Consider the following 24,663-nt stretch of genomic DNA (forward strand, 5'->3'; position numbering starts at 1 on the left):
TGTCACCAAGGCAGCAGCAAGCTAGCAACCCCGTTCTCAGAACTGTGCCAAGACAGCCCAGTGTAGTAAACGGTTTGACTTAAGCAGTCGTGAGCCTCTGTAATGCTGGTGACAAATCTGAAGTTTGCATAGCACAGTGTAGCACCACTGACTTCAGTAGGCCTATGCTAATTAACACTAGCTGGCCCTGGCTTCCTAGCAAGCATGAAAAACAAGATGTGCTTTCTTTCCTTACCTCCTGTTAAAATCCACCTGGATGGAATGATCAATCACTAGATCAGCCGGGCATATGGGATTAATTTTTTCAGGATCTCCACCCAGTTTTTTCACAGCATCACGCATTGCGGCAAAGTCAACCACTGCTGGTACGCCACTGAAATGAGAGATGAAACAAACTGAAGTGATTTAAAAGCAGAGCCCAGGTCCTCAGGTGCAGCATAGCCTGCGGATGCCGCACTGCCAGCAGATTCTGACTCAGAAACCAACATTGGAATCGCTACTCCAGTGCAGCAGGGCACAGAACCGGTGTAGCAGAAAGAACAAAGCCACATTTGGATTCATCAGGGCAGAACACTGGGGTGGAAACTCAGAAGGGAGAGTTATTGTGCAACTTAGGCACTGGACTGGGAGCCCTGCTGAGGCCTGGCTTGAACCTCCCCCAGGAGCGAACCTCACCGAGCTATTACTACATTTAAAGTGCAGAGCTGCAGCAGCGGTAGCGAGCTCCCCCCTTATCAACTAATCGAGTAGTCAATGCAAATTCCATCGACTACTCAATTAGCTAATTAATCTTTACTTAAAATCCCCAGTTTGGGAATCAACCTAACACCCTCAGCCATGAAGACTGAAGCAAAGACTTTGTTTAGCTTCTCCGCAATGACCTTATCGTCTTTGAGTGCTCCTTTGGCAGCTCAATCGTCCAGTGGCCCCACTGGTGGTTTAGCAGGCTTCCTGCTTCTGATGTACTTAGAAAACATTTTGCTATTACTTTCTGAGTTTTTGGCCAGCTGTTCTTCAAACCCCTTATTATATTTTTACACTTATTTGACAGAGTTTATGCTCCTTTCTATTTTCCTCGCTATGATTTATCTACCACTTTTTAAATGATGCCTTTTTCTCTCTCACTGCCACAGTGGCACCATTGATTGTTAAGCCAGGATGGCACTTTTTGGGTTCTCTTAGGGTATGTCTACACCACAGTTTCCACTATACTACAAGCAGTTATTTTGACATGTCAAAATACTGTTGAGCTGGGGACTTTTTACTCCAACTCCTGTAATCCTCATTTTCTGAGGAGCAAGGGAAGTCAGAGGAAGAGTGCTCATTCTCAGACTTCCTGCTGTGTAAACAGCACCAAAAGCCAAATTAAGCTATTTCGACTTAAGCTACGCAAGTGACATGGCTGAAGTTGCGTAGCTTATTTCGGCTTTAGCCCTGCTGTGTAGAGATGCCCTGTTTTTTAATTTGGGGTATACATTTAAGTTGGGCCTCTATTATGGTGTCTTTGAAAAGTCTCCATGAAACTTGCAGGGATTTTACTTTTGTGACAGTACCTTTTAATTTCTCATAGACTCATAGACTTTAAGGTCAGAAGGGACCATTATGATCATCTAGTCTGACCCACTGCACAGTGCAGGCCACAAAATCTCACCCACTCCCTCCTAGAATAATCCTCTCACCTATATCTCAGATATTGAAGCCTTCAAATACTTTGAAGACCCCAAGATGCAGAGAATCCTCTAGCTGTGATCTGTACCCCATGCTACAGAGGAAGGCGAAAAACCTCCAGGGCCTCTGCCAATCTACCCTGGAGGAAAATTCCTTCCCGACCCCAAATATGGCGATCAGCTAAACCCTGAGCATGTGGGCAAGACTCACCAGCCAGACACTCAGATAGTTCTCTATAGTAACTCTTATCAACCCTCCATTGACCTATTTCCCACTGATAATGAATGGTCAATTAGTTACCAAGATCATGTTATCTCATCAAACCATCCCCTTCATAAACCCATCTAGTTTAATCTTGAAGCCAGAAAGATCTTTTGCCCCCACTACTTCCCTTGGAAGGCCGTTCCAGAACCTCACTCCTCTAATGGTTAGAAACCTTCGTCTAATCTCAAGTCTAAACTTCCTACTAGCCAGCTTACATCCATTTGTTCTTGTGTCCACACTGGTATTAAGCTTAAATAATTCCTCTCCCTCCCTGGTATTTATCCCTCTAATATATTTAAAGAGTGCAATCATATCTCCCCTCAGCCTTCTTTTGGTTAAGGTAAACAAGCCAAGCTTCCTGAGTCTCCTTTCATAAGACAGGTTTTCCATTCCTCGGATCATCCTAGTGGCCCTTCTTTGTACCTGTTCCAGTTCTAATTAACTAACCTCCTCATTTTTGTGTAGTTCCCCTTTCTGAAATTAAATGCCACAGCATTGGGCTGCTGAGGTGTTTTTCCCACCAGAGGAATATTAACTTTTATTACATTATGGTCACTATTTCCAAGCGGTCCAGTTATATTTACCTCTTAGACCAAATCTTGTACTCCACTTAGAACTAAATCAAGAATTGCCTCTCCCCTTGTGGGTTCCAGAACCAGCAGCTCCAAGAAGCCATCATTTAAGGTGTTAAGAAACTATCTCTGAATCCTGTCCTGAGGTGACGTGCACCCAGTCAATATAGGGATAGCTGAAATCCCCCACTATTATTGAGTTTTTTATTTCGATAGCCTCTCTAATCTCCCTTAGGGTTTGATAGTCCCTATCACTGTCCTGATCAGGTGATCGGTAATATATCCGTACAGCTACCGTCCTAATATTGGAATATGGAATTACTATCCATAGAGATTCTATGGAACATTCTGGTTTATTTAAGATTTTTACTTACTTTGATTCTACATTCTCTTTCATGTATAGTGCCACTCCCCAGCATGACCTGTTCTGTCCTTCCAATATATTTTGTACCCTGGTATGACTGTGCCCCATTGATTCTCCTCATTCCACCATGTTTCTGCCTATTACATCAATATCCTCTTTAAATATGAGGCACTCTAGTTCACCCATCTTATTATTTAGACTTCTAGCATTTGTGTACAAGCACTTTAAAAATGTGTCACTATTTAGCTGTCTGTCATTTCCTGATGTGCCTGAACAGCACCCTTTATTGGGGGACCTGTAGGAGTGACAGCAGGATACATCCATTTCAGTAGCCAGAGGCATTCAGAGAACGCATGGGGCTGAAAAACAGGGACCCTCAAAAAGCTAACCCACACCAGCAATTTACTCACTGTGGGGCCCTGCTACAGAACCCAGATTTTCAGTGCAACTCAGGTCCCATTTAGGCCGCTACTCAAGGGCTAATCTTGATAAGAAAGCCCAGCACTCCCATTGGGATGGGAAGGGACAGATTTTAGAAGAACTCAGCAGCTACCCTGACCACTTGTTTAGGTGTCAAAATGGGAACTGAGCTGGTTAGAAAGTACAGCTCACCCTCTCTGTGCTTCATTGTCTCCATCCATAAAATGGTTACCATCCCTCAGGATGTGAGCCAGCTAGGACCCTAATGCTGTTCACAATACAGGGTATGGCGATTTTGCCACTGACTTCAAAATGCAAGCCAGACCAAGCCCTCAGTCCCTGTAGTGCATTGTAGAGAATGCAGGGCAATACATTATTCACTAGGGTGAGACATGGAATCACTCTGTTGTCCAGTAATGTGGAGAATTCTAAAGCTGTACTCTATTGCCTCTTACCACGTGAGTCCAGGGTTTAAAAAACAGTGGATTTTGGAGGAGGTTGTGGAATCCCCATCTCTGGAGATATTTAAGAGTCGGTTAGATACATGTCTTTTAGGGATGGTCTAGACAGTATTTGGTCCTGCCATGAGGGCAGAGGACTGGACTCGATGACCTCTCGAGGTCCCTTCCAGTCCTAGTATTCTGCGAGTCTACTTTTATAATAACCCCTTATTTTGTAACATTGTATATTACTCTTTCTGCCCCATTCCCAATTATCCTGTTTCTTTCCAATTATCGGTCGTTGTGTTTCTGCAGGTTTTAAATATTATATTGTAGAAGTCAACTTTTTAAATGAAAAATACTACAGGAGTGTTCTCCGTTAGATGTGAGCAAGGGTCAGGTTGGGGGGAAAGATGGTGGTACCACTCTCTAGGTTCCACCCACAGGAGGCACCCAAATGAGACACCATTCACAGGACATGGGCAGATGCTCAAAATATGATCATGGGGCTCTCTGAGCTCTATTAGGCTTCTTGAAATGAGCTGCTTCTCCATGGGGCTTGAATGTGTCCACAGGCTCTATTAGGTCCTTAGGCTTGGATCCTCCTTGATTGGGGAGTCACAAAAAGGTGGGGGCGTCTCTCAAATGCACCAGAAGGAGATGTCTCTCACCATAAATGGTGGGCATCTGAGTCTTCCTCTCTCTCTTATTTTTACATGATGGATTTAAATAATAAACAAAATGTGATGTTTAAGTTATTGGTCATAGGACATTTGAATTAATGGGACACTTACAGCTATTGCTGTCTTTGCATTTCTCTCTTCACTGAGTTTGGTCAAATGGACAGACAGTATGTTTAAAATAACGTGACACCGTATCCACCTTCCATTCCCCTCTGTTTTGCCCATGCAAATGGTTGTGGTTTTTACAATCCCATTTTCCTAGTTTATGGAGGCTTTCGACTCACGTTAAATCCTGCAAAATAACTCGGGCAGGATTAAATGGCACTTCGACATTCTTGTGCTGCACCACTTTCCAGCTGAGGATATTCTCAACATCTTCCTTCTTCACTAGGAACTCGTCACAGTTGCGGATGGCTGCCTCCAGGAGGACCCTGATAGAAAACGGCAAACGTTCTGGGGGAAAGAGACAGAAAGCAGATTGGTTTTCATCTTTTATAGGAAGTTTCCAGATACAGGTTGAACCTCTCTAGTCCAGCATGGTTTTAATTAGCCAATGTCCACTTATCATGGGTGTGTCCAAGTTGCCCACAGTCCCATAAAGTTTGTGTACAGCCACCAGTCCTGGCTCTCAGTGTCCTGTGCTGTTATTTAGCTCTAATTTACCCCTAAATGTCCTTTAACAGCCCAGTGAGCAGTGCAAGTGTTGGCAATGCTGATAGACAATACTGACCTCCTGTGGTTTGGCAAATTCTCTGCTTTGGCACCAGTCAGGTCCTGAGGGTGCTGGACTAAAGAGGTTCAACCTGTATCTAAATGTGGTTGTGTTCTCTCAGCTTCTGGGTAGTGAAGTTTTGGCTCCATGGAAGCCAATGGGAGACTTGACACTGACTATAAACAGGGCCGGGCCAGGATTTCATACAGCATCTTTACTGGGGGCATACATCCTGCAATCACACACTTCTCTCAAGTTCATCCCTTTAGCAAGGCAGCATGGAGGAAATATGTCCGTCTATTGATTTGGCTACACCTTCATGCCCAGTCAGGAGATACATGACGCTCATCGGAAGCACTCTCAACTAACACATAAAATGACCAAAGTTGCAGTCCAAGTTTAGAAAAATAACATCCCCATAACAGGAAGTTAAATAAGCCAAGAGGCTCAAATGCAAAAAATGGGATTACAAACTGATCTTTAAGGGCTGGCTTTTCATTTGTACCCATGTTTCTGTGCCCACAAATCGAGTGTCATCTAGAGCTGCAAGGCCTTCCCACAGTTACTTTCAATGCCCACCACAGTCTGAGTAGGTAAAAATGGAGCACACGCATGCATCAGCTCCCTCTGCATGCTGCCAACATACCATATCTCACATCTCCCAATTTGTTCAGATTGAAGAACTTCTTTGCAGGCTGGGTGGGGTCTAGCGGCTCCGCAATCCATGCAAATGGGTTGCTCATGATTGAAGCCCCTGCGTGTCACTGAAAACACAAAAGAAAATCATATCAGTGGCCCCAGAGGTGAATTCTGCATCAGATGACACGGATACTTCACAGTTTACATTAGACACACACAATTCCCTTCTGCAGTCTTTATGGTAGGAATGTTCTGAAGATTATAAACAAACCCAGGTGACTTCCACAGGACTGAAATGCCTGTATTTGAAGCACCATGACTATTTCCAGACAGGCTTTGTGCCTCTCCACCTGGCTAATCACATAGAGGTTGCATTTCTTCAACAAAAACTGCCCAAGTTTGAACGGATAGGTGCCTCTACCAGGCAGGCCAACAAAAACATCTATATTGAGGACAGGAAGAGCCTACTAAAAAGATTACTCCCCCAAGCTTCAAAGGCGCTAAGCACCCACATTTTTTATTGACTTTAAAGGAACTTGTGGGTGTTTCCCTCCTCCAGGAGGAAGAAAGAGGAATAAAAAATTTAGCCAGAGTAAAGAATTTTTCAATTTAACACCCATCACAAATGGGTCTAATACGGTGATCTAGAAGACAGAACATTTGATTGAGATGTAGAAGACCTGGATTCTATTCCCAGCATTGCCTCTTGGATGACATTAAGCAAGTTATTTTACGGGTGTATGCCTCAGTTTCCGCTCTACAAAATGGTGGTAATGATACTCACTTCTTTTGTACAGCACAAGATCTAGATACCATTAATACCACTATTAAAAATAAATAATAATACAGGGCCATGTTATGCATACGTCAATTACACTAGTGAGATTACTATCAAAATAGTCCAGTTGATTTCACTGGGACTAACCAGCTCAATTTAGGGTTCACAATCTGTCCTGCTGTGTTTTCAGACTATTCAGACATCAGTCACACCTCATTGCACTTTAATGCTTACAATTAAAACTAAGTACATGGGTGGAAAGGAGAGGCACAGAGGGATTTTAGTTTGGTTAGTGAGGCAGGGAAAGGCTTGTAGAAGTCAATGATTTATGGTTATAAGGCACTACAAATAAGCTACAATGGCCCGAGACAGGCTTATGAGCAGGCAAAGGCATCTAGGTGAGAGACTGCTCTGTTTACTTACAGTAGCAATGCCTTTTGCATGTACTGTTTTATGCAGAAGAGAGAAACCACCACAAACTGCAACTGACTACACTGCACACTTTCACCTCTGGGAATGCTCACAAGAGACTTCATATATACAAAACTGAATAAAGTATTAACCCTCTTCACTTTGCAGGCCCTAAATAGTAAATATAAAAATATCACATCCATATTATTTCCAACTGCTGCATAAACCGAATTGTTTTCCCTACATTTTCGTAACATCAGAGCAAGGACCACTGGAATTCTTGTCTGCACATAATTCCCTTAGGCACCAACCAGGTTTTAACTCATTTCATTCTCAACCTGACTTGGATTATCTTCATGTTACTTTACAAAGTGACTGGCTCTCTCAGCCTTACAGCTATAAGCTACTCGCACAGTAATTTATTGACAGCAGCATTCCCGGGGGTTTCGTTCTGTGAATGTTTTGAACCATCAGGGTTTTCTTTCTTCCTCCATTTCTTAGAGCCTCTGGGATTGTGCATGACACCAACAGAACACATCTGCTTCCTCCCTGCTAGTCTAGTCAGTCAGGCCCACAGATGAATTTTATACCATCTTCCAAACTCAGCTCTGTGCTTCATTGCACGCTTAGTATTTGCAAGATGATTTAATGCAGCAGGAGATACAGAACACTGGGAAGTTTCCTGGCTGATAAAGCAAGTGACCACTGCTTTGCAGTAGCCATAAAACCGGTCTTCATTGTACCCATTTAGCACACCCTAATAGTTTTAATTTCAACTGTAACAGCCAGTCATATGTCCATGTCTATCATGCTGGTTGTTCCCTGTGAACAGTGGCTATAAACCAAGTGATGCTGGACAAAGTTCAAGCCAACCATCCATCTAGATGAAGCTGCAGGGGGAATGAGACTTGTCAGAAGCCAATGAATTTGCATGGATTTGTAAGTCATCAAATTCTCTGGAAACAGATTAACTTTCTATCACAGTACAGTGTTTATTGCTTTGTTGCCTGCCTTGAAAAGGGACCGTTCCAGGATGAGCATGCCATGGAGCTGGTATCAATGGCTTTCCAGGATTCGTGCCACATGGACGGTCACAAGCATTTCATCGCTGGGACAAGTCCATGGGCAGCAGAGCTCTTGACATTTTCAATGAACTGCAAGACTCCTAGCCGATCACACGCTAACCAAATCGATCCTGCTTTCACCCAACCGCATCAAAGTGGTTTGCAAAATTAAAACAAGATGATATCCCAGATAGAGGCTTTTTAAAAAATAAAATAAAAGCATGGCAGTCTGTGCTCATCAGCTGTCAGGAACTCCCGATCAAGTTGCACAGTTTACAAATAAAGAGGTTTTCTCACAGCCAACCATGTAAACAGGCAAACTGGAGTCTTTCCGGCTTATGCATTACCATCCCCCCCCCCACACACACACACACATTCTGTGGGCTGAACTCTGCATGGGGGCCTTATTGTGCTGGAGCAGCCCGTCACCCCTGGGTACAAGTTAACCATGACCCGAAAACATCACCCCTTAAAAGTGATTTTTACAGAGTAACTGGCTCCCCATTAACAACCCTACTTTTAGGTAATCTCCTCTGTAGCTTGTAGCTCTCATACAGTACTAGGTATGTTAAATGTACAGTAATCAGCTAATCAAATAGTCGATGTCTATCCAGTCCCTGGCCTCATTAAGGACTTGGATAACAGTAGAGACTATGCTCATACAACGTGCAGAGGACACCAAGTTGGGAGGAGCTACGAGTAATTTAGGGTACAGGTTTAAAACACAAAACGACATGGACAAATTGGAGAACTGGTCTGAACACAACGAGATGAAATTCAACAGAGAGAAGCGCAAAGTACTTCATTTAGAAAGGAAAAATGAATGACACAATGGGGAATAACTGGCTAGGCAGTACTACTGCTGCACGGGATCAGGGGTTAGAGTGGACCAAACACTTATACGAGTCATCAATGTGATGCCAATGCAAAAAGGCAAACATGACTGTGGGTGTCTGCACGCAATTGGCGTGTGCAAGACGCAGGAGATAATTGTATTGCTCTACTTAGTATTGGGGAGGCACCCGATGGGAGTTGTGTGTCCAATTCTGGGCACCACAATTTAGGAATGATGCAAAAGACTCCAGAGGGCAGCCACAAAAATGATAAAAGGGTTAGAAAACCTGACCTCTGAAGATGTTTAGTCTTGAGAAAAGAAAGCTGAGTGAGGCAACTGACAGCAGTCGGGCCATTATAAAGAGGACAGTGATCAATTGTTTTCCATGTCCATGAAGGTAGGACATGTAGTAATGGGCTTAATCTGCAGTAAGGCAGATCTAGGTTCGATAGGGAAAACTTTGTTAGTTGTTAGAGTAGTTAAACCTCAGAATAGGTTTCCAAGGGAGGTTGTGGAAGTTTTTAAGAACACCATTCAGCTAGGGTCTAAATGTTCTCCACTGGGGACTTTTCTTGTGCCCACGTCTCCTGAGCAATGATTTAGGGCAGGGGTAGGAAATAATTTTTAATGGGGGCCACGCCAAGGTTTTGGTAAGCAGTCAAGTGCCACACTTCTGTGGAGGGGGCACAGGGTCTGGGACAGTCAGTGGAGTAGAAGGGAGTTTGGCTGAAGAAGGAGGTTGTGATCTGGGGCAAGAGCTTAGGGTGTTGGGTCCAGGAGGGGTTATGGGTGCAGGAAAGGATTCTGGCCTGGGGGAGAGGGTTTAAGAGGGGGTGCAGGGTCTGGGAGGGAGTTGTGACCTGGAGGAGGTAGGGAGAGGGGAGAGAGAGGGTTTGGGTGGTGGCCTGGGGCAGGTAGTTGGGAAGAAAGGGCAGGGTGGGGGGGCAGAAGCTCTGGCTGAGAAGCTCTTACCTAGGTGGCTCCCAGGCAGCAGCTCTGCAGGAACTCTGCCTGTGTGCTGGGTGGGCTACTCCATGCAGCTCTGCTCCAGCACAGGGAGAGGGGAGTGAGGAGGCTTCATTCACTGCTCCTGCCTTCAGCAAAAATTCTCATCTCCTATTGGCTGGAAACTGGCAAATGGGAGCTTAGGGATTTTGCTAGAGGGCAGGGACATCGCAAAGATTTCTCGCTGCCCAGTTTGCAGAGCAATTAGCAGCCTGATGTTTAAAGTGGATGCAGCTGCTCTTTAGTAAAGAGTGCGGGTGAGGTGGCTGCAGGCCGGATCTGGAGGCTTAGCCTCCTCTTGCCCATGCCTGATTTAGGGGGAAGAGAGGGAAGCAGAAGCCCCTTCCCCAGGGTTGTCAGCAAGATTTGGACTCTTCTCTGAAGCTACAAATGCCAGAGGAACAGGTGGCCTGTGAGTACCCCCCACCCAGGGGCAGGGGGCTTTCAGCTTCAGCCCTGGGATGGAAAGCAGCAGGCTCTGGCCATGGGCTTCGGTATCAGGCCGCAGCCACGTGCTCACCACCCCCACATTGTCGTTGGACCTCACTAGCTACCTCTATATTCAGGACTTTATTTGTCCTGCAGTTTGCAGGGGGAGAGCCTTTGCCTGAAAAGTAGCATTTGTATGTTTGTTGAGATCACTTTTCACTGCCTCCCAGCTAGCTAGCAGGTCTGATGCTGTGAAAAGTGATGTTAACAAACATGCAAGTATCACTGTTCACAGCAGCAGCTATACTAGCTAGCAAGTCTAATAAAAAAGGCACCACAAATGGCAACAAAAGACAAGAATGCACAAAGCATCTTATCGGTGTTTCTATTCTGTGTAGGCCCAGTAAAGAATAAAGACAACTGTACATTTTTTTATTATTAAATTTGCAAAAAAGAAAACTAAGTTACAACAATTTGGATGTGAATATGGGCACATTTATTTGTTTTTCCTAGAATTACGCACTTTAAGAAAAATTGCCAGTGGTTGCACTGAGGGCACTAAACATTTTGTTGCGAGAACCCCAAAGTTTACTTGGCCCTGCCACAGCACAGGGGTCTGGACTTGGTTTCTTGAGATCTCTTCCATCCTGATGATTCTATGTTTTTTTCTGATCAGGTGTCTTATGTTTTGTTGCATTTTAAATGACAATAGGAATCCCTCAAACATTTGAATGGAAGTCAGTTTCTGAGCATTTCTCCACACACATCTAAATTATTGCCGGCTTGTTTCACATGAGCTATCAGAACAGGATTCAGATGGCAGAAAAAATCTCCGTCACTAACGCGCCATACTAGAGTCAAACTATCCCTTCAAGGCAGAAGGTTTTGAATCATATTACCAACTCCCAAGGCCACCTAAAATTAAAGTTGTTCAAAATGTTACAGCGCACGCACGCACATTCAAAAGCTTTACTCATCTCTGTTGCAGGCTGTCCCTCCTCTGCATTTAATCTACAAGGAATTGGAGCAGAATGCCAGACATCTAAATTAAAGCTCTCTCCAGACAATATTGGACATTTTCTGCAGACTTTCATCTCACCAATTCCCTCTTCTGGCATGAATAACCAGTGTACACAACTCCCGGGCGCAACCGGACCCTATGCATACAGCTCCCTTTCCAAAAGTGAAGACGGGCACAGAAGAGGGAATTGGTGAGACGAAAATCTGCAGAAAATGTTTAAAAGTAGAATCTCTTTCACAGGCTCTCACAATCTGATTTGCATATGCTCCTTTGGGCTCGTATCTATTTGGGCTCTAATCTTTACCGAAGTTCAGCGATTCACACTCAGCTGGTCTGCAACAGGCACCCTCTCTAATTCAGTAAACCCTGACTAAAAAAAGATACAGAAGCAAGGAGTTTTCTGTGCAGCTGAATTTCAGTGGCGTTTGGGTACCTACGTTCCTTCCCTTGAGAATACCTGTGTTAATGTGCCATCCACTGATTTAACCAAACTTGGGATTAGCCAAAGGAAGACTGATGTCGTCTTTGTCAATCATAAAATATATCAGTATGTAAGTATTTTACGTAAGAGTCCCTATATTGTATAGAATCTATGATACAAACACAGCTACATTAATTTGAAAAAGGACAATGCACGGGGCACAACTATTTTAGATTTACACTTAATTGCTTTAAATATGCAAGGCAAAACAGGACAGTTACACAGCCCCTGCATAGACACTACCTAGAATCAAATTTAAAGATATCTTGGGAAACTTCAGTGCCTATGATGTTTTCTCTAATTTTTTTGCATTCATGGGAAGAATATTTTTATGTGCACCAAGGCATGTGTGTACTAGGAATGTTAAATTTCGATTAATCAGCTAATTGAGAGTTGATGGAATTTCTACTGACTACTCGATTAGTTGAGAAGGGGGAGCCATGCCTCAGCCTTTTAATGTAGTGAGAGCCGCCCACAGCTCTTACTACATTTAAAAGGCAGAAGAGCAGCAGGGAACTGCGGTGCTTCAGCCTTTGAAGTATAGCAAGAACCCCATCGGGCTCTTGTATATTTCAAAAGCAGAAACACAGCAGTTGGAACCGGCATGAACAGGGACTGCTTCAGTCTCTGCTCGCGCTGTTTCCCCCCTATGCCTCTGCCCCCCGTAGAGAAACGGTGCTGGGGGAAACTGGCTTTTCAGCTGGCTCCCCCCAGTACCAGCTCCTGCTCCCCCTCTTGCTGCCTCTCTCTGACAGAGGCAGCAAGTAGGGGGGAGGGAAGCGACTAGTCAGATAAGCATATGCTTGTTGACTAGTTGTTTATATCCCTAGTGTGTACGTGCCCCACTAGAAGAAACCAGGGATGTTCAACTGAGGATAATAAGCTAATTCAGTGGTTAATGGAATTTCCATGGACTACCTGTCAGCCGACGGTCAGGGCAGCGTGTGCGTGTGTATTACACCCAAGTCTTCAACTGCTGAGACACAAAGTCTCGTTGCAGTGTGCAGCCTAGGAGGCTGGAGGGCGCCCCGAAAAATAGTTTAACGTCTGTGACTTTACTGCTAGGACCGGGATCCCGTCGCAGAGGGCAGCCAACAGGCTCTCAGACGCCCCGAGTTTATAGGAAGAGCTTATTACACCTTAGATTTCAGCTGCTAGAATTCGTAATTCCTTCGCAGCGGGCAGCCTTGGGGAAAGACTGAAAGGTGCCCCAGTGGATTGTGTCACCTGGGTGTGACACAAATCCAAACGCCCAAGCTCTCCCTATATCTGTCCCTAATGACCGGCTGAAGTTCTTTTAAATTGTGCTTGGTTCTATTACAGCAACTGAAGGAGTCAGGTTAAAACTTAAACAGTTACAGGTTTATTTGAGGAAGCTTATAAATCATATGGTTGCAATGGCTATTGTTCTATTTCTTAACTACTAGCAAAATATAGATCTTAAAAATGGTTACAAAGAAGATAAAGATAGAAAAATAGAAATAATGGTACCAAGTAACAGCTTACTCTTTCTATGTGTACACTTAAGACAGAGGACCACATCCAGGTACAATTTTTACCCCCTTCTGTGCCTCTCGACTCCAGCATGTCAGGCCAGGGCCGGTCCCTCAATTCCTAGGAAAGACGAAAATACGAGGTGGGCGTCCCCATAGAACCTCGGGAGGTCAAACACCTAACCCGACCAGCAGGTAGAGGGTAGAATGACACTCAAAAGAGAGTGTCCTGCTGTACCACCTTTATACTCATGGGGTCACGTATTTCTCTTTCTTGTCTATCATGCCAAATGGGGCTGGTCTGTCTTTTGTGAGACCAGTTCTTACAAGGGAGTTGTGAACTTAATTTACACTTGTAAGAGAGATAACTAAATTGGAAGTACTGGGCATTCTTTTCTCAGTGGGGGATTCCTCTCCCAGGGACTGTGTGTTCGTATCAACATGGGCGCCAGCCGGGCACACTCGCATATCCTGATCTTGCATCAAAGCAGATCAAAGATTAATGGCTATGCTGATTGCCTTAATCGCTCTCTCTCTCCACATATCTGTTTTTTCAGCTTCTCAGGATCAGATGAGCCAGCATAGACTATGCTGATTTTACTGCTCTTTCTCTGCCCTGCATACAGACATCTCAGAGGGCAAGCAAGATTGTTTGAGATGGGGGGGCTGTCTGGCTACACTACCTGATGAGGTGATGGGGTAGGGTGCTCGCTAAGCAGTCCTGCTCGCTCGCGCTGCCCTGGGAGCTACCCCGTCTTCGGCTCTGCCTTTTAAATGTAGTAAAAACCTGGTGGCTGTTACTACATTTAAAAGGCAGAGCCGTAGCGCTGTTGCACCTCTGCCTCCCCTAACTCCCCACTGTGGAGACGGTGCTGGGAGGAACTGGCTTTTAAGCTGGCTTCCCCCAGCACTGGCTCCTGCTTCCGCTCCCCACTTGCTGCCTCTGATAATGAGGCAGCAAGGGGGAGGGGAAATGCGAGTAGTCGACTATTTAACTATTCTTTTACATCCCTAGTAGAAACACATACTGACAGCTGAGGGCACAATGCTAATCAGCTGGGCAGCACCTAAATTTCTCCTAGGTGGCCCCCCAAGCGCTCAGCTTACTGGGAACACTGGCCTGCAATATCATTTAGAGACAGACAAGCTATGTTCTACAATATATTTTCTACATTTGCATTCTCATATACCTAGAGAAATATGTCAGCCAAGGCCCCATGGTAGACATGACTGTTCAGAGAAACAAAAGCTCGTTCTAGTTACCAATTGCTCTATTTATGTCTCATAAACCCACTATATAAAAAACATTCCCTATTGTGTGTTGCTGTAAATTAATCCATTTAGTAAAGCAGTTTCAACGCAATGTAATACAGAAGCCTTGAAAAACAGAGCAGCTTTCAGAATAGGAAGGAGACAAAGAAAAAGACTGACAATTTGGAAACTGAAACATTTGATTGCACAAAGCAACAGCACAACGGGGACCACCTGCACTTGCAATAAAACATAGGATAAGGACGTAACAGCACTGTATACATGAAAACTTAAGGGATTCACTTTTAATATTAGTGTTTTAAATGAACAGCTCACCACAACAAGAACTGGGCCCCACACTGTCAAGCGGAACATATATTGAACATTTGCTGTAGATATAATTAGTCTTTTTTAATTGATAACATGTCTGATGGAAAATCTTGGATGGGTCCATTAACATCAATGTTATAAATATAATGCATTGCCACTTTGGACTTCATTTTCCATGTACTGTGCAAGCAATTAGGTGGCGATTTCTTATTTTTTTAGTTTTTATACTTCTTCATTTCACCTGATCACTTAGAATATGCAAAGGGACTATTATTCCACACCCCTTTACAGTTCATATTTGTACTTTCCTATGCAAATTCTACAACTGAAAGCGTGAGCAACTAATTCAGGGTAGTCTCAAAAAATCCAGCCACAGAAGTTTAGATAAGCTACCAGACAATGGTATAACTTTCCTGCTAGAAAGGAAGCTCAAGGCGATGAATCCAGTCTTTGATGAGGACAGGTGCATACCTTACGCTTGACAGTGGTTGTCAAGCGTTAGGCATTGTGCATTTTACCCAACTTGTTATCCAACAAGATCAAAGCTAGCAAAGTGACACCGCAAGTCCCATGGTGAGCCAGTCTCTGGGAATTTGAACATCTGCTTTCCACTCCATCAAGTCACTCCCGTTCCAGGCATATATTTCCATATGCTAATTCACTCACCATTCTTCCTTGCACCTCACACACACATTGATACTATAGAAGTGATGATCCAAAAGGCTTCTATGACTTAGCTTTTGTTTTGCTTGAGGAGTCAGAAATGCAAGACACACCCGCCATGGTCTTTTCAAAGAAAGCCCTTAGACCACAACCTGGTTTTACAGGAGTTAATGAAATCCAAAAGCTAACTTCCCTACCAAGACATAAACATTATAGAAACACTGTAGCTTTGCTTATGTAGGAAGTGTCCTTGTTAAAATTAACACCATTCTGTAACTACTTTTCTTGTTACAGGGAAAGAAGTCACAAGCAAATAACAAACATGCAGGCATTTCTAGAGGTAAATATTCCTAGAGATAACAGGAATGGCAATGTTAAAAATTACCCAGTTGGCAGCAGCAGCTCTGAATTTTGCCCCAAATCCAGGTGCTATATCAACTTGCTACAGCGTCCCTTTCAATGAAGGGACACAAGACGGCCGATTAGTCCATGTTCTATATGAAACAGTTTTAAGCAAGCTTCCCTCTTCATATAAAGTCAAAGTCCACCTGTATGCATATCAATGCTCTGGGGAAGAGGGCACACTTATCTCCTCAGGAGGTAAAGTGCAGCACCAAGTACTTTTGATTTATTTCAGAAAGGGTTGTGGGGTTGGGCCTCAAGACAGGACAGAATAATTCAATAGGAAAGGAGAAAGAATGATCAGGAGAAAATGTAAATCCTTTGCTCCTTTCACTTCTCTCCTTTTCCAGGAGCCAGACCCACCATTGGGTTGCTTTAGCCACGTACCCGCAAGCTCCCCTCAGCTGCTTGGGAGTGGACCAAAGGGAAGCACAGACAGGTAGAGAGCAGCAGTCATACCACCTTTGGAGTTTTGAGCAGAGGAAGCAGAAGGCAAATGCTTAGGTGAGAGCTCCAGGTCCAAACAGCAGCTTTAGGCCTGGAATGGGCAGCGGTTTGGCAGGTTTAGCCCCTGGTGGGCTGCCACCGCTACGTTTACCTGCGCCTCCACAGGTACCAGGGATCGCGGTGCCCATTGGCTGTAGATTGCTGTTCCCAGCCAATAGGAGCAGCAGGAAGCAGCATGGGGTAGGGATCATAGAATTAGAGCTGGAAGAGACATCAGGAGGTCATCAAGTCCAGCCCCCTGCCCAAGGCAGGACCAACCCCAACTAAATCAACCCAGACAGGGCTTTGTCAAGCGGAGACTTAAAAATCTCTAGGGATGGAGATTCCACCACCTCCCTAAGTAACCTATTCCAATACTTCACCACCCTCCCCTAGTGAAATAGTTTTTCCTAATATCCAACCTAGACCTCCCCCACTGTAACTTGAGACCATTGCTCCTTGTTCTGCCATCCATCACTACTGTGAACAGCCTCTCTCCATCCTCTTTATAACCTCCCTTCAGGAAACTGAAGGCTGCTATCAACCCCCTCCCCCCCGCCTCACTCTCCGCTTCTGCAGACTAAACAAACCCAACTCCCTCAGCCTCTCCTCATAAGTCATATGCTCCAGCCCCCTAATCATTTCGGTTGCCCTCCACTGGACCCTCTCCAATGCATCCACATCCTTTCTATAGTGGGGGGCCCAGAACTGGACACAATACTCCAGGTGTGGCCTCACCAGAGCCGAATAAAGGGGAATAATCACTTCTCTAGATCTGCTGGCAATGCTCTTCCTAATGCAATCTAATATGCCATTTGCCTTCTTGGCTACAAGGGCACACTGTTGACTCTCATCCAGCTTCTCATCCACTGTAATCCCCAGGTCCTTTTCTGTAGAACTACTACTTAACCATTAGGTCCCCAGCCTGCAAAAATGCTTGGGATCTTCCATCCCAAGGGCAGGACTCTGCACTTGTCCTTATCAGATTTCTTTTGGCCCAATCCTCTAATCTATCTAGGTCACTCTGGACCCTATCCCTGCTCGCCAGGATATCTACCTCTCCCCCTAGCTTAGTGTCATCTGCGAACTTGCTGAGGGTGCAATCCATCCCCTCATCCAGGTCATTAATAAAAATGTTGAACAAAAATGGCTCTAGCACGGATCCTTGGGGCACTCCGCAAGGAACCGACCGCCAACCTGACATCAAGCCATTGATCACTACCCATTAGGCCTGACAGTCTAGCCAGCTTTCTGTCCATCTTACAGTGCATGTATCCAAGCCAGACTCCCTTGACTTACTGGCAAGAATATTGTGGGAGACAGTATCAAAAGCTTTGCTGGGACCCCTGCGGGCAGCGTCCCCGTCCCCCTCGCTACCTCTGATAGAGGCAGGGGGGCAGGTGGCACCCCAGAGACAATGCTATAGGGAACCAGCTTTTAAGCTGGTTCCCCCCAGCACTGGCTCCTGTCTCCCCCTTGTTGCCTCCCAGAGGCAGCAAAGATGGTGAGGGGCACCACAGAGAGCACGGTTGAGTGGGACTGCTTAAGTTCCCACTTGCCCTTTGCAGCACTTCTGCTTTTGAAACGTGTAAGAGCTCTGGAGGGCTCTTGTCCATTCAAAAGCAGAAGTATCCACAGTGGGAACAGAGACTGAAGCAGCCCCACTCGCACCATTTCCCCACTGTGCCTCTGCCTCCCCTGCCCCCCACGGAGATGCCTCTCTCTGATAGAGGCTGTAGGGGGTGTGGAAGCGATTAGTCAGTAGTCGCTAACATCCCTATTCACAGCCTTTTGCGGTCTCAGGCAGTGGGGTGAAGAGGGTCAGTTCCCACCTGCCCTTTCTCAATGACCTTAAGCAGATTACTGCCTCCCAAAAGCCAGCACAAACCCCCCAGAGAAGTCATTTAGTGAAATCCCAGAGCACAGTAGCTATTTGACAAAGACCTCTCTGCTGCTTTTATAGAAACACTCATTTCTCTTGAGCTGTATGCAGTGATTATGAAGGGGTCCACCTTTTGCCCCTACCACAAACCTTATCAAAATATAATAGAGGAATGGATGGCGCAGAACAATGGTCAATCAGGCAGAAGATGACAGAGAGGCCAGCACACTAACCATAATTAGCAACCAAAACTAAAAGCTTTCCTAGGGCTTGTCTTCTCTACTGTGCAGTTGAGAGCATCCCCTGCCACTTTAAGTATGGAGGTGAGTGGCTTTTTCACACTCCTGAGCAATGTACATTACATTGACTTAAGTGGTAGTGGAAAAAAGCGCATTGTGTTTGGGGTTGAAATTCCCTCTAATCTTTTCCATTCACGTGTGGATTTTTTCCAGAATAAACGTAATGTGCACTGAGACGTGCGAATGTGCACCACTCGTAGAAACAAAACCTAATTGTGGGAGCATTGCTCATCAGCTGGGCAGCATTTGACTTTCTCCTGAGCAGCCACACAAGTGCTCAGCTTACAGGGAACACTGGTTTGGAGGCAGATGGCATTGCCCTGCCTGGTGCGGCTCATTACAAAGCAAAGCTCTCCCTTGGTGACAAGAGCAGTAAGTGGGGGCCGCTTGCTTGAAGGCGCCCTACTGCTATGCAGGCTAGGAAGCTAATCAAGAGGCACAGCAGCTTTGCAGATTTCCCTCTAACCCAGTGTTTCTCAACCTTTTTTTTTTTTATAAAGTACCCCTTTATTAAAAAAATGTAAGTTCCCCCAGTACCTACAGTTTTCAGACACATGCTATTTTTTTCTACTATTGCAACACATTTGTTTAAACAACTTAATCGTAGCTAGATGGGCGATGAAATTTTTGGGTGTAAAAAGTACAAAAATAAAGCGCTGTAAAACTTAAAACAAAAATTCCATTTTCTCTAAGTTTCAATTGTGTTGATGTCCCTCCCCAGACTTCCCTCAAGTACCCCTAAGGGTACTCGTACCACTGGCTGAGAAACATTGCTCTAACCCGTACGGTGATTAAGGCACTGGCTGTCAACCTTCCCAGACTACTGTACCCCTCTCAGGAGTGGAGATTTGTCTTTCACACCCCAAGTTTCAACTCACTTAAAAACTACTTTCTGTCAAAGACAAAGAAAAATCTAAAAGCGTCACAGCGCACTACTCCTGAAAAAGTGCTTACTTTCTTAATTTTGCCATAAAATAAATCAATTGGAATATAAATATTTTACTCACATTTCAGTGTTTAGCGTAGGGATGTGAATGGTTTACCAGTTAGCCTCAACCTTCCCCATTACTGTTAATAAGTGAAGGCAGGAGGAGACCTCCTACTGCAGTGGGCAGCTCTAGTCCTGCAGGGCCTGCCACCGGCGGGGAGTGCTCCAGCCCAGCTGAAGCAGCTCCTGCCCCCACCCACCCACCCATATAATCAGTTAACCAGTTAAACTTAATGTTTAAGCAATCAGTTAACTAATTAAATGGGATTTTACATCCCTATTAGAGAGCAGGATGAACAAGTTATTTATGAAGTTTTAGTTTGCACTGACTTCGCTAGTGCTTTTTATGTAGCCTGTTGTAAAATCAGGCAGAACTCGCAATGCGTTGATGTAGCCCCTGGAGAACCTCTGGAAACCGCAGGAGTACAAGCACCGCTGGTTGAGAACCACTAGAAGAAAGGACCCAGAAGGTAAGAGGTAGGGATTTAACATTAATCAACTAATCGAATAGTCAATTGAAATTTCATCGACTAGTCGATAAGGGCGCTTCAGCTTTGAAATGCACCAAGAGCCCGCCTTGGCTGTTATACATTTCAAAGGCAGAACTTTGCATGGCACTTCCACCTTTGAAATACAGCAAGAGCCCCAGCAGGGGTTCTTATGCATTTCAAAGACTGAAACGCTACATGGAGCCTGGGGCTAGCACAGTCCCCAGCAGAGTGGGGACTTTAGTACATTTCAAAGGTGGAACACCACCTCTGTGCCCACGCCCCTGCCCCCTCCCACGGAGCTGGAGAAACAGCTTTTAAGCCAGCTCCCCCCAGCACCCCGTCCTCTCCCCCTCCCTTGCTGCCTCTTTCTGATAGAGGCAGGAAGTGGGGGGCAGTGACAGGGAGAAGGCGTCAACTACTGTGTTGAAAAGCTTATCGGGTAGTTGACTACTCGCTTACTTCCCTAGTAAGAGCAGAGCTCCAGCTAGTTCACTAATCTGAGGCCATGCAACATGGGTGCATTTCCAATCCTTCCTCACAATGGGAGCTAAATTCTCTTAACACTAGCAGCTTAGTACTCCTGAGCAATTCCACAGGAACAAACCCATGAGACAACTCAGTGGGTTTCAGCCAAAGAAAGAGTAGAGAGAAATGTTTAAGTGGTGTAATTACATTAAACAGTAGCAGCCATCCTTCACTTGAACAGTGTAGAGAAGAGAATGGGCCCTTATTAGCATCAGCGATGAGGCTGGCTCAGGGACCCTGCTGTACTGACCCATATCACATTGATATATTAGAATTGCAAACCCTTTAAAACAAGGACTCTTCTTTGTATGCCTTGCACAGCTCCGAGCTCCTCACAAGTACTTTATTACTGATGTCAGGCTCTCCCTCACACCAGATCTATTCTGTAAACACAGAGACTGAAGTCTCAGAGTACAATTGCTACTCCACAGATAAATCAGAGCGTAGCGTGAAGCTAACATGAACCACAGCCTCTGAAACAGCCAAAACCTGGATGGGGTTGGGGGGTCTGTCTCCTAGATGTAGGTCCTCTAGACTCAGAACCCAGGCACACTGTCTCCACTAGGAACATTCCAGGCAGGGTTATATGGGAAGGTGATGGGAGTGTCCGTTCTGTGTCTACACCCTACAGGCTTGACCATCAACAGGAAAGCAGCAAGCAGTGCGCTGTTTTACAGCAGCAAGTCACTGCTGCAGCTGCACCACTGGCAAGGATTATAGGGCTTTCCTACCATTCCATGAAAACCTGCTAGAACTTGAGCAGCTGCACCATTGCTGGTAGTCACTCTTACATGGGCACTAATGTTTGTCACAGCATGATCCCATCACTTGATAAGGCACTAGGCTGGGAATCAGGAGATACAGGTTCTATTCCTCACTCTGTCACTGACCAGATGGGTTGCTAATCTATACCTCCATTTCCCCTCTCACCCTTTGTCTTGGCTTTTCACACTTTGTCTCTCTGAGGAAAAGCTTACACTGGTAATATGTAAACATACAGCTGCTAATAAAACAAAATCATGATCCCCTGTGGAACCTCCCACACTACCGTGGTAAGGAGTGATAAAGCTGAATCGCTTATAACCAACAATAAAGAATGTAAAGCTGTATTTGTTAGTTCACACTTTCCTTTCCCTGATTAAGCATTACTTGTCTCTTCCCCCACCCTCTGTATGGAACCTTGAACTCATGAGAGCAGGTTTATGTGCATTCATGTCACCTAACCACCAGGGATACCAGCACAGCTCTTTTTGCTACTGCAAACATTCTGGCTGCTTCTAGATTGGCATGATTTTCCAGAAATGCTTTTAACGGAAAAGTTTTCCGTTAAAAACATTTTCGGAACACAGCATCTAGATTGGCATGGACGCTTTTCCGCAAAAGCACTTTTTGCAGAAAAGCATCTGTGCCAATCTAGACGCGCTTTTCTGCAAAAAAGCCCTGATCGCCATTTTCGCAATCGGGGCTTTTTTGCGGAAAACAAATTTGAGCTGTCTACACTGGCCCTTTTGCGCAAAAGCAACTTTTGCCTGAACAGGAGCAGAATAGTATTTCCGCAAGAAGCACTGATTTCTTACAGTAGGAAGTCAGTGCTTTTGCGAAAATTCAAGCGGACAGTGTAGACAGCTGGCAAGTTGTTCCGGAAAAGTGGCTGATTTTCCAGAAAAACTGGCCAGTTTAGACACAGCCGCTGTGTTTGGCCATGATCCTGCTGCCTGGTCCATGCAGGCACCTGCACCTGTACAGAGTCACACTGACTTCATTAGGCACCATATGAGGAGAAAGATCCCTCCATGTGCAGCTTTGCCAAGGTCATTGGGACTGCATACGAATGCAGAGGTCTGTTTGCACAGATCAGAGTGTGTGATGAGGACTTTGTGTAGATACAGTGTATGGGCGAGAAAAAAAACTTGCCTGAACTTTCCTCAAGAATGTAGGGGGATTTTAAAAAATATCTGCATACACACATGCATACAATAATTTACAGAATATTGTATTCTATTGAGAACTGAACCCAGAGTTTAGTATTCTGGTTTGAAAGTTCCTATATTTGAAAATCCCTACACCAAAAAGGTGGCAGGATCATCCATTAATAACTGGAAGCTCTGCTAATAGGGAGATTCCTTTCACTTGGAACAGGAAGGCAAAACTACACAGTCATCCCCCAGACACACAGAAGTCAACAGTTACTCTGGATTTGCACCAGCAGGGCAAAGGAGAATGGGAGCCTGTGTGATCAGAGCCAGTTAAAGGATTGACGTCCCAGCCATTCCTATTATATGGATTTTCAGGCCTCATCTGGATTTTCCTGGCAAAGGAGGAGACAAGCGAGAGCAGACCACGCAGCACATGCCCTTTGCCTCTGTCGCTGGGAGACACCCCTCCATGGCAGCAGCCTGACTTGCTCCCAAGCTGCCAGGGGGGTTTGACTGCTGACCACAGAGCCCGTGCGACCGGCCCGCCCTCCCTCCCGGGGGTGTTTCGTCCTCTCCGGGGGGGCATGAGAAGAAATTCACAGGGCTGAAAGCGACCCCCGGGGAGGGCGGCTCAGAGGCGCTCAGCCAGGCCGCCGGCCGGGAGAGGCGAGGCCTGTGCAGAGCGCAAGGGGGAATGTCCCCAGCACGGCTCTCATCCCCGGCCCTGCGGTGCGACCCCGCTCCCACCCCGGGCCCGGCGCTGCAGATAAGTTGGGGGCAGCCCCGCTGCTCCATTTTACGCCGTTTTCGGAGGGGCAGGGCCAGCGGGAGACCCCCCCAGCGAGCGGGTCCTACCTTCCCCGAGCGGGCTGCAGGCGCCGGGGGCCGGCTGGGGCAGGGCCCGTCCCGCGAGCGGATTCACCGGCCAGCGGGCACAGGACGCGGCCGCCGGAGCGGGGAGCGCTGGGGCGACCCTGCCTCGCCGCGCGATAGGCTGCGCCGCCCGCCTGTGGCTGCCGGCTCCTCCCCTGCTGCTAGGGCGGAGGGGTGGGAAACGGAGTCAGCTGCTTCCCACGGTGGCCGCTGCCTGACCCGCCCCTGCAGCGCGCTCCTTCGCCCGGGCAGGGCCTGAGCAGCGGGGGAAAGCCAGGCCCCAAACTTTTACCCCTCTCCGGCCTTCCCCCGCTGGGTGGGCGGGAGTCCTACGATTTCCAGGCCAGATCAGTTGCTCAGCCTGTCACCAGAGTGGGGCGGGTCCCCTTACTCAGAGGCCACAATGCTTCCTCCCTGACATTTACTATACACATAGGAAAAAGGGTAGCCGTGTCACCGAGCAGCCTGTGGGATGGTCCGGGGTGCCTGTGGCTGAGAGGCGGACCTATGGGTAAGGCTGTGGTGTGGAGGAGAGACATCTGGCTTTAACATAATACAAAATTTGAGATCCTTATAATCTTCCCCCTACGTCTCTTCTCACTGTAGTTTGTGACACTCCCTGTCAGAACCAGCATCTGAGAAACGCTGCATTGATCTCCTAGGGCAGTATTTCTCAACCTTATTTTTTAATAAAGTACTCCTTTTTAAAAAAAAAAAAATATAAGTACCCCCAATGCACTCACTCCTCCCTCAGACCTATGCACCCCAGCCCTAACTCTAACCCAATGCACCCACCCCACCCCCAGAGCCAGGCACCCCTAGCCTCACCCCCCCCCCCACACTCTAACCCAATGCCCCTCTCCTCCCCCAGAGCCAGGCACCAGACGCATGGTAACCCTACCTTTGAAGTGCCCGCTCCTGCTGCCTGGCTCTGCCTCGGCAGCTTGACTGCAGGGAGCAAATGGTCCACCTGTGCCGGGCTCGCTGCATGGGGCTGTGCACCCCCACCCCAGTCTGGCACCCCCCTAGCATAGCATCCGGGGGCAACTGCCCCCCCGTGCCTCCTCTCTACGCCACTGATGGGGGGGGGGTGTCCTTGGAGCAAAGCTAATTGTGCTACTTAATCACCTTTTAGTTCTTCTCTCAAGTGCCAGGGGAAGGGGCGATGGGGATGCGTTGTACTGAACTGCTGGAGGGGATAATGTGTATCTCCAGGTTCAGCCGTCCTCCCTGCTAGAGCACACCGGGGAGGCTGCCAGAGAGGAAACGAACTAGGAG

At 46.3% G+C, this 24,663-nt stretch overlaps 1 protein-coding gene across 2 annotated transcripts in view; it reads right to left on the reverse strand.

Moving 5' to 3' along the window:
- The window catches only part of ACO1 (aconitase 1), a 51,909-nt gene extending 28,388 nt beyond the window's left edge, over positions 1–23,521 (reverse strand). The window contains exons 1-5 of one of the 2 annotated variants that reach the window (XM_075931451.2): positions 23,368–23,508; positions 13,293–13,400; positions 5,770–5,887; positions 4,696–4,864; positions 236–373 (exon numbers count right to left, since the gene is read on the reverse strand). In XM_075931451.2, the coding sequence (XP_075787566.2) occupies positions 236–373; positions 4,696–4,864; positions 5,770–5,866 (404 nt within the window). In that variant the 5' untranslated portion in view covers positions 5,867–5,887; positions 13,293–13,400; positions 23,368–23,508. Of the gene's footprint in view, positions 1–235; positions 374–4,695; positions 4,865–5,769; positions 5,888–13,292; positions 13,401–23,367 lie in introns of both variants that reach the window. The other variant, XM_075931450.2, reaches the window with a different exon arrangement.
- Positions 23,522–24,663: the final 1,142 nt, after the last annotated feature.

This window comes from Pelodiscus sinensis, chromosome 6, assembly GCF_052426305.1.
Source record: "Pelodiscus sinensis isolate ZL-2025 chromosome 6, ASM5242630v1, whole genome shotgun sequence".
Lineage (NCBI taxonomy): Eukaryota > Metazoa > Chordata > Testudines > Trionychidae > Pelodiscus > Pelodiscus sinensis.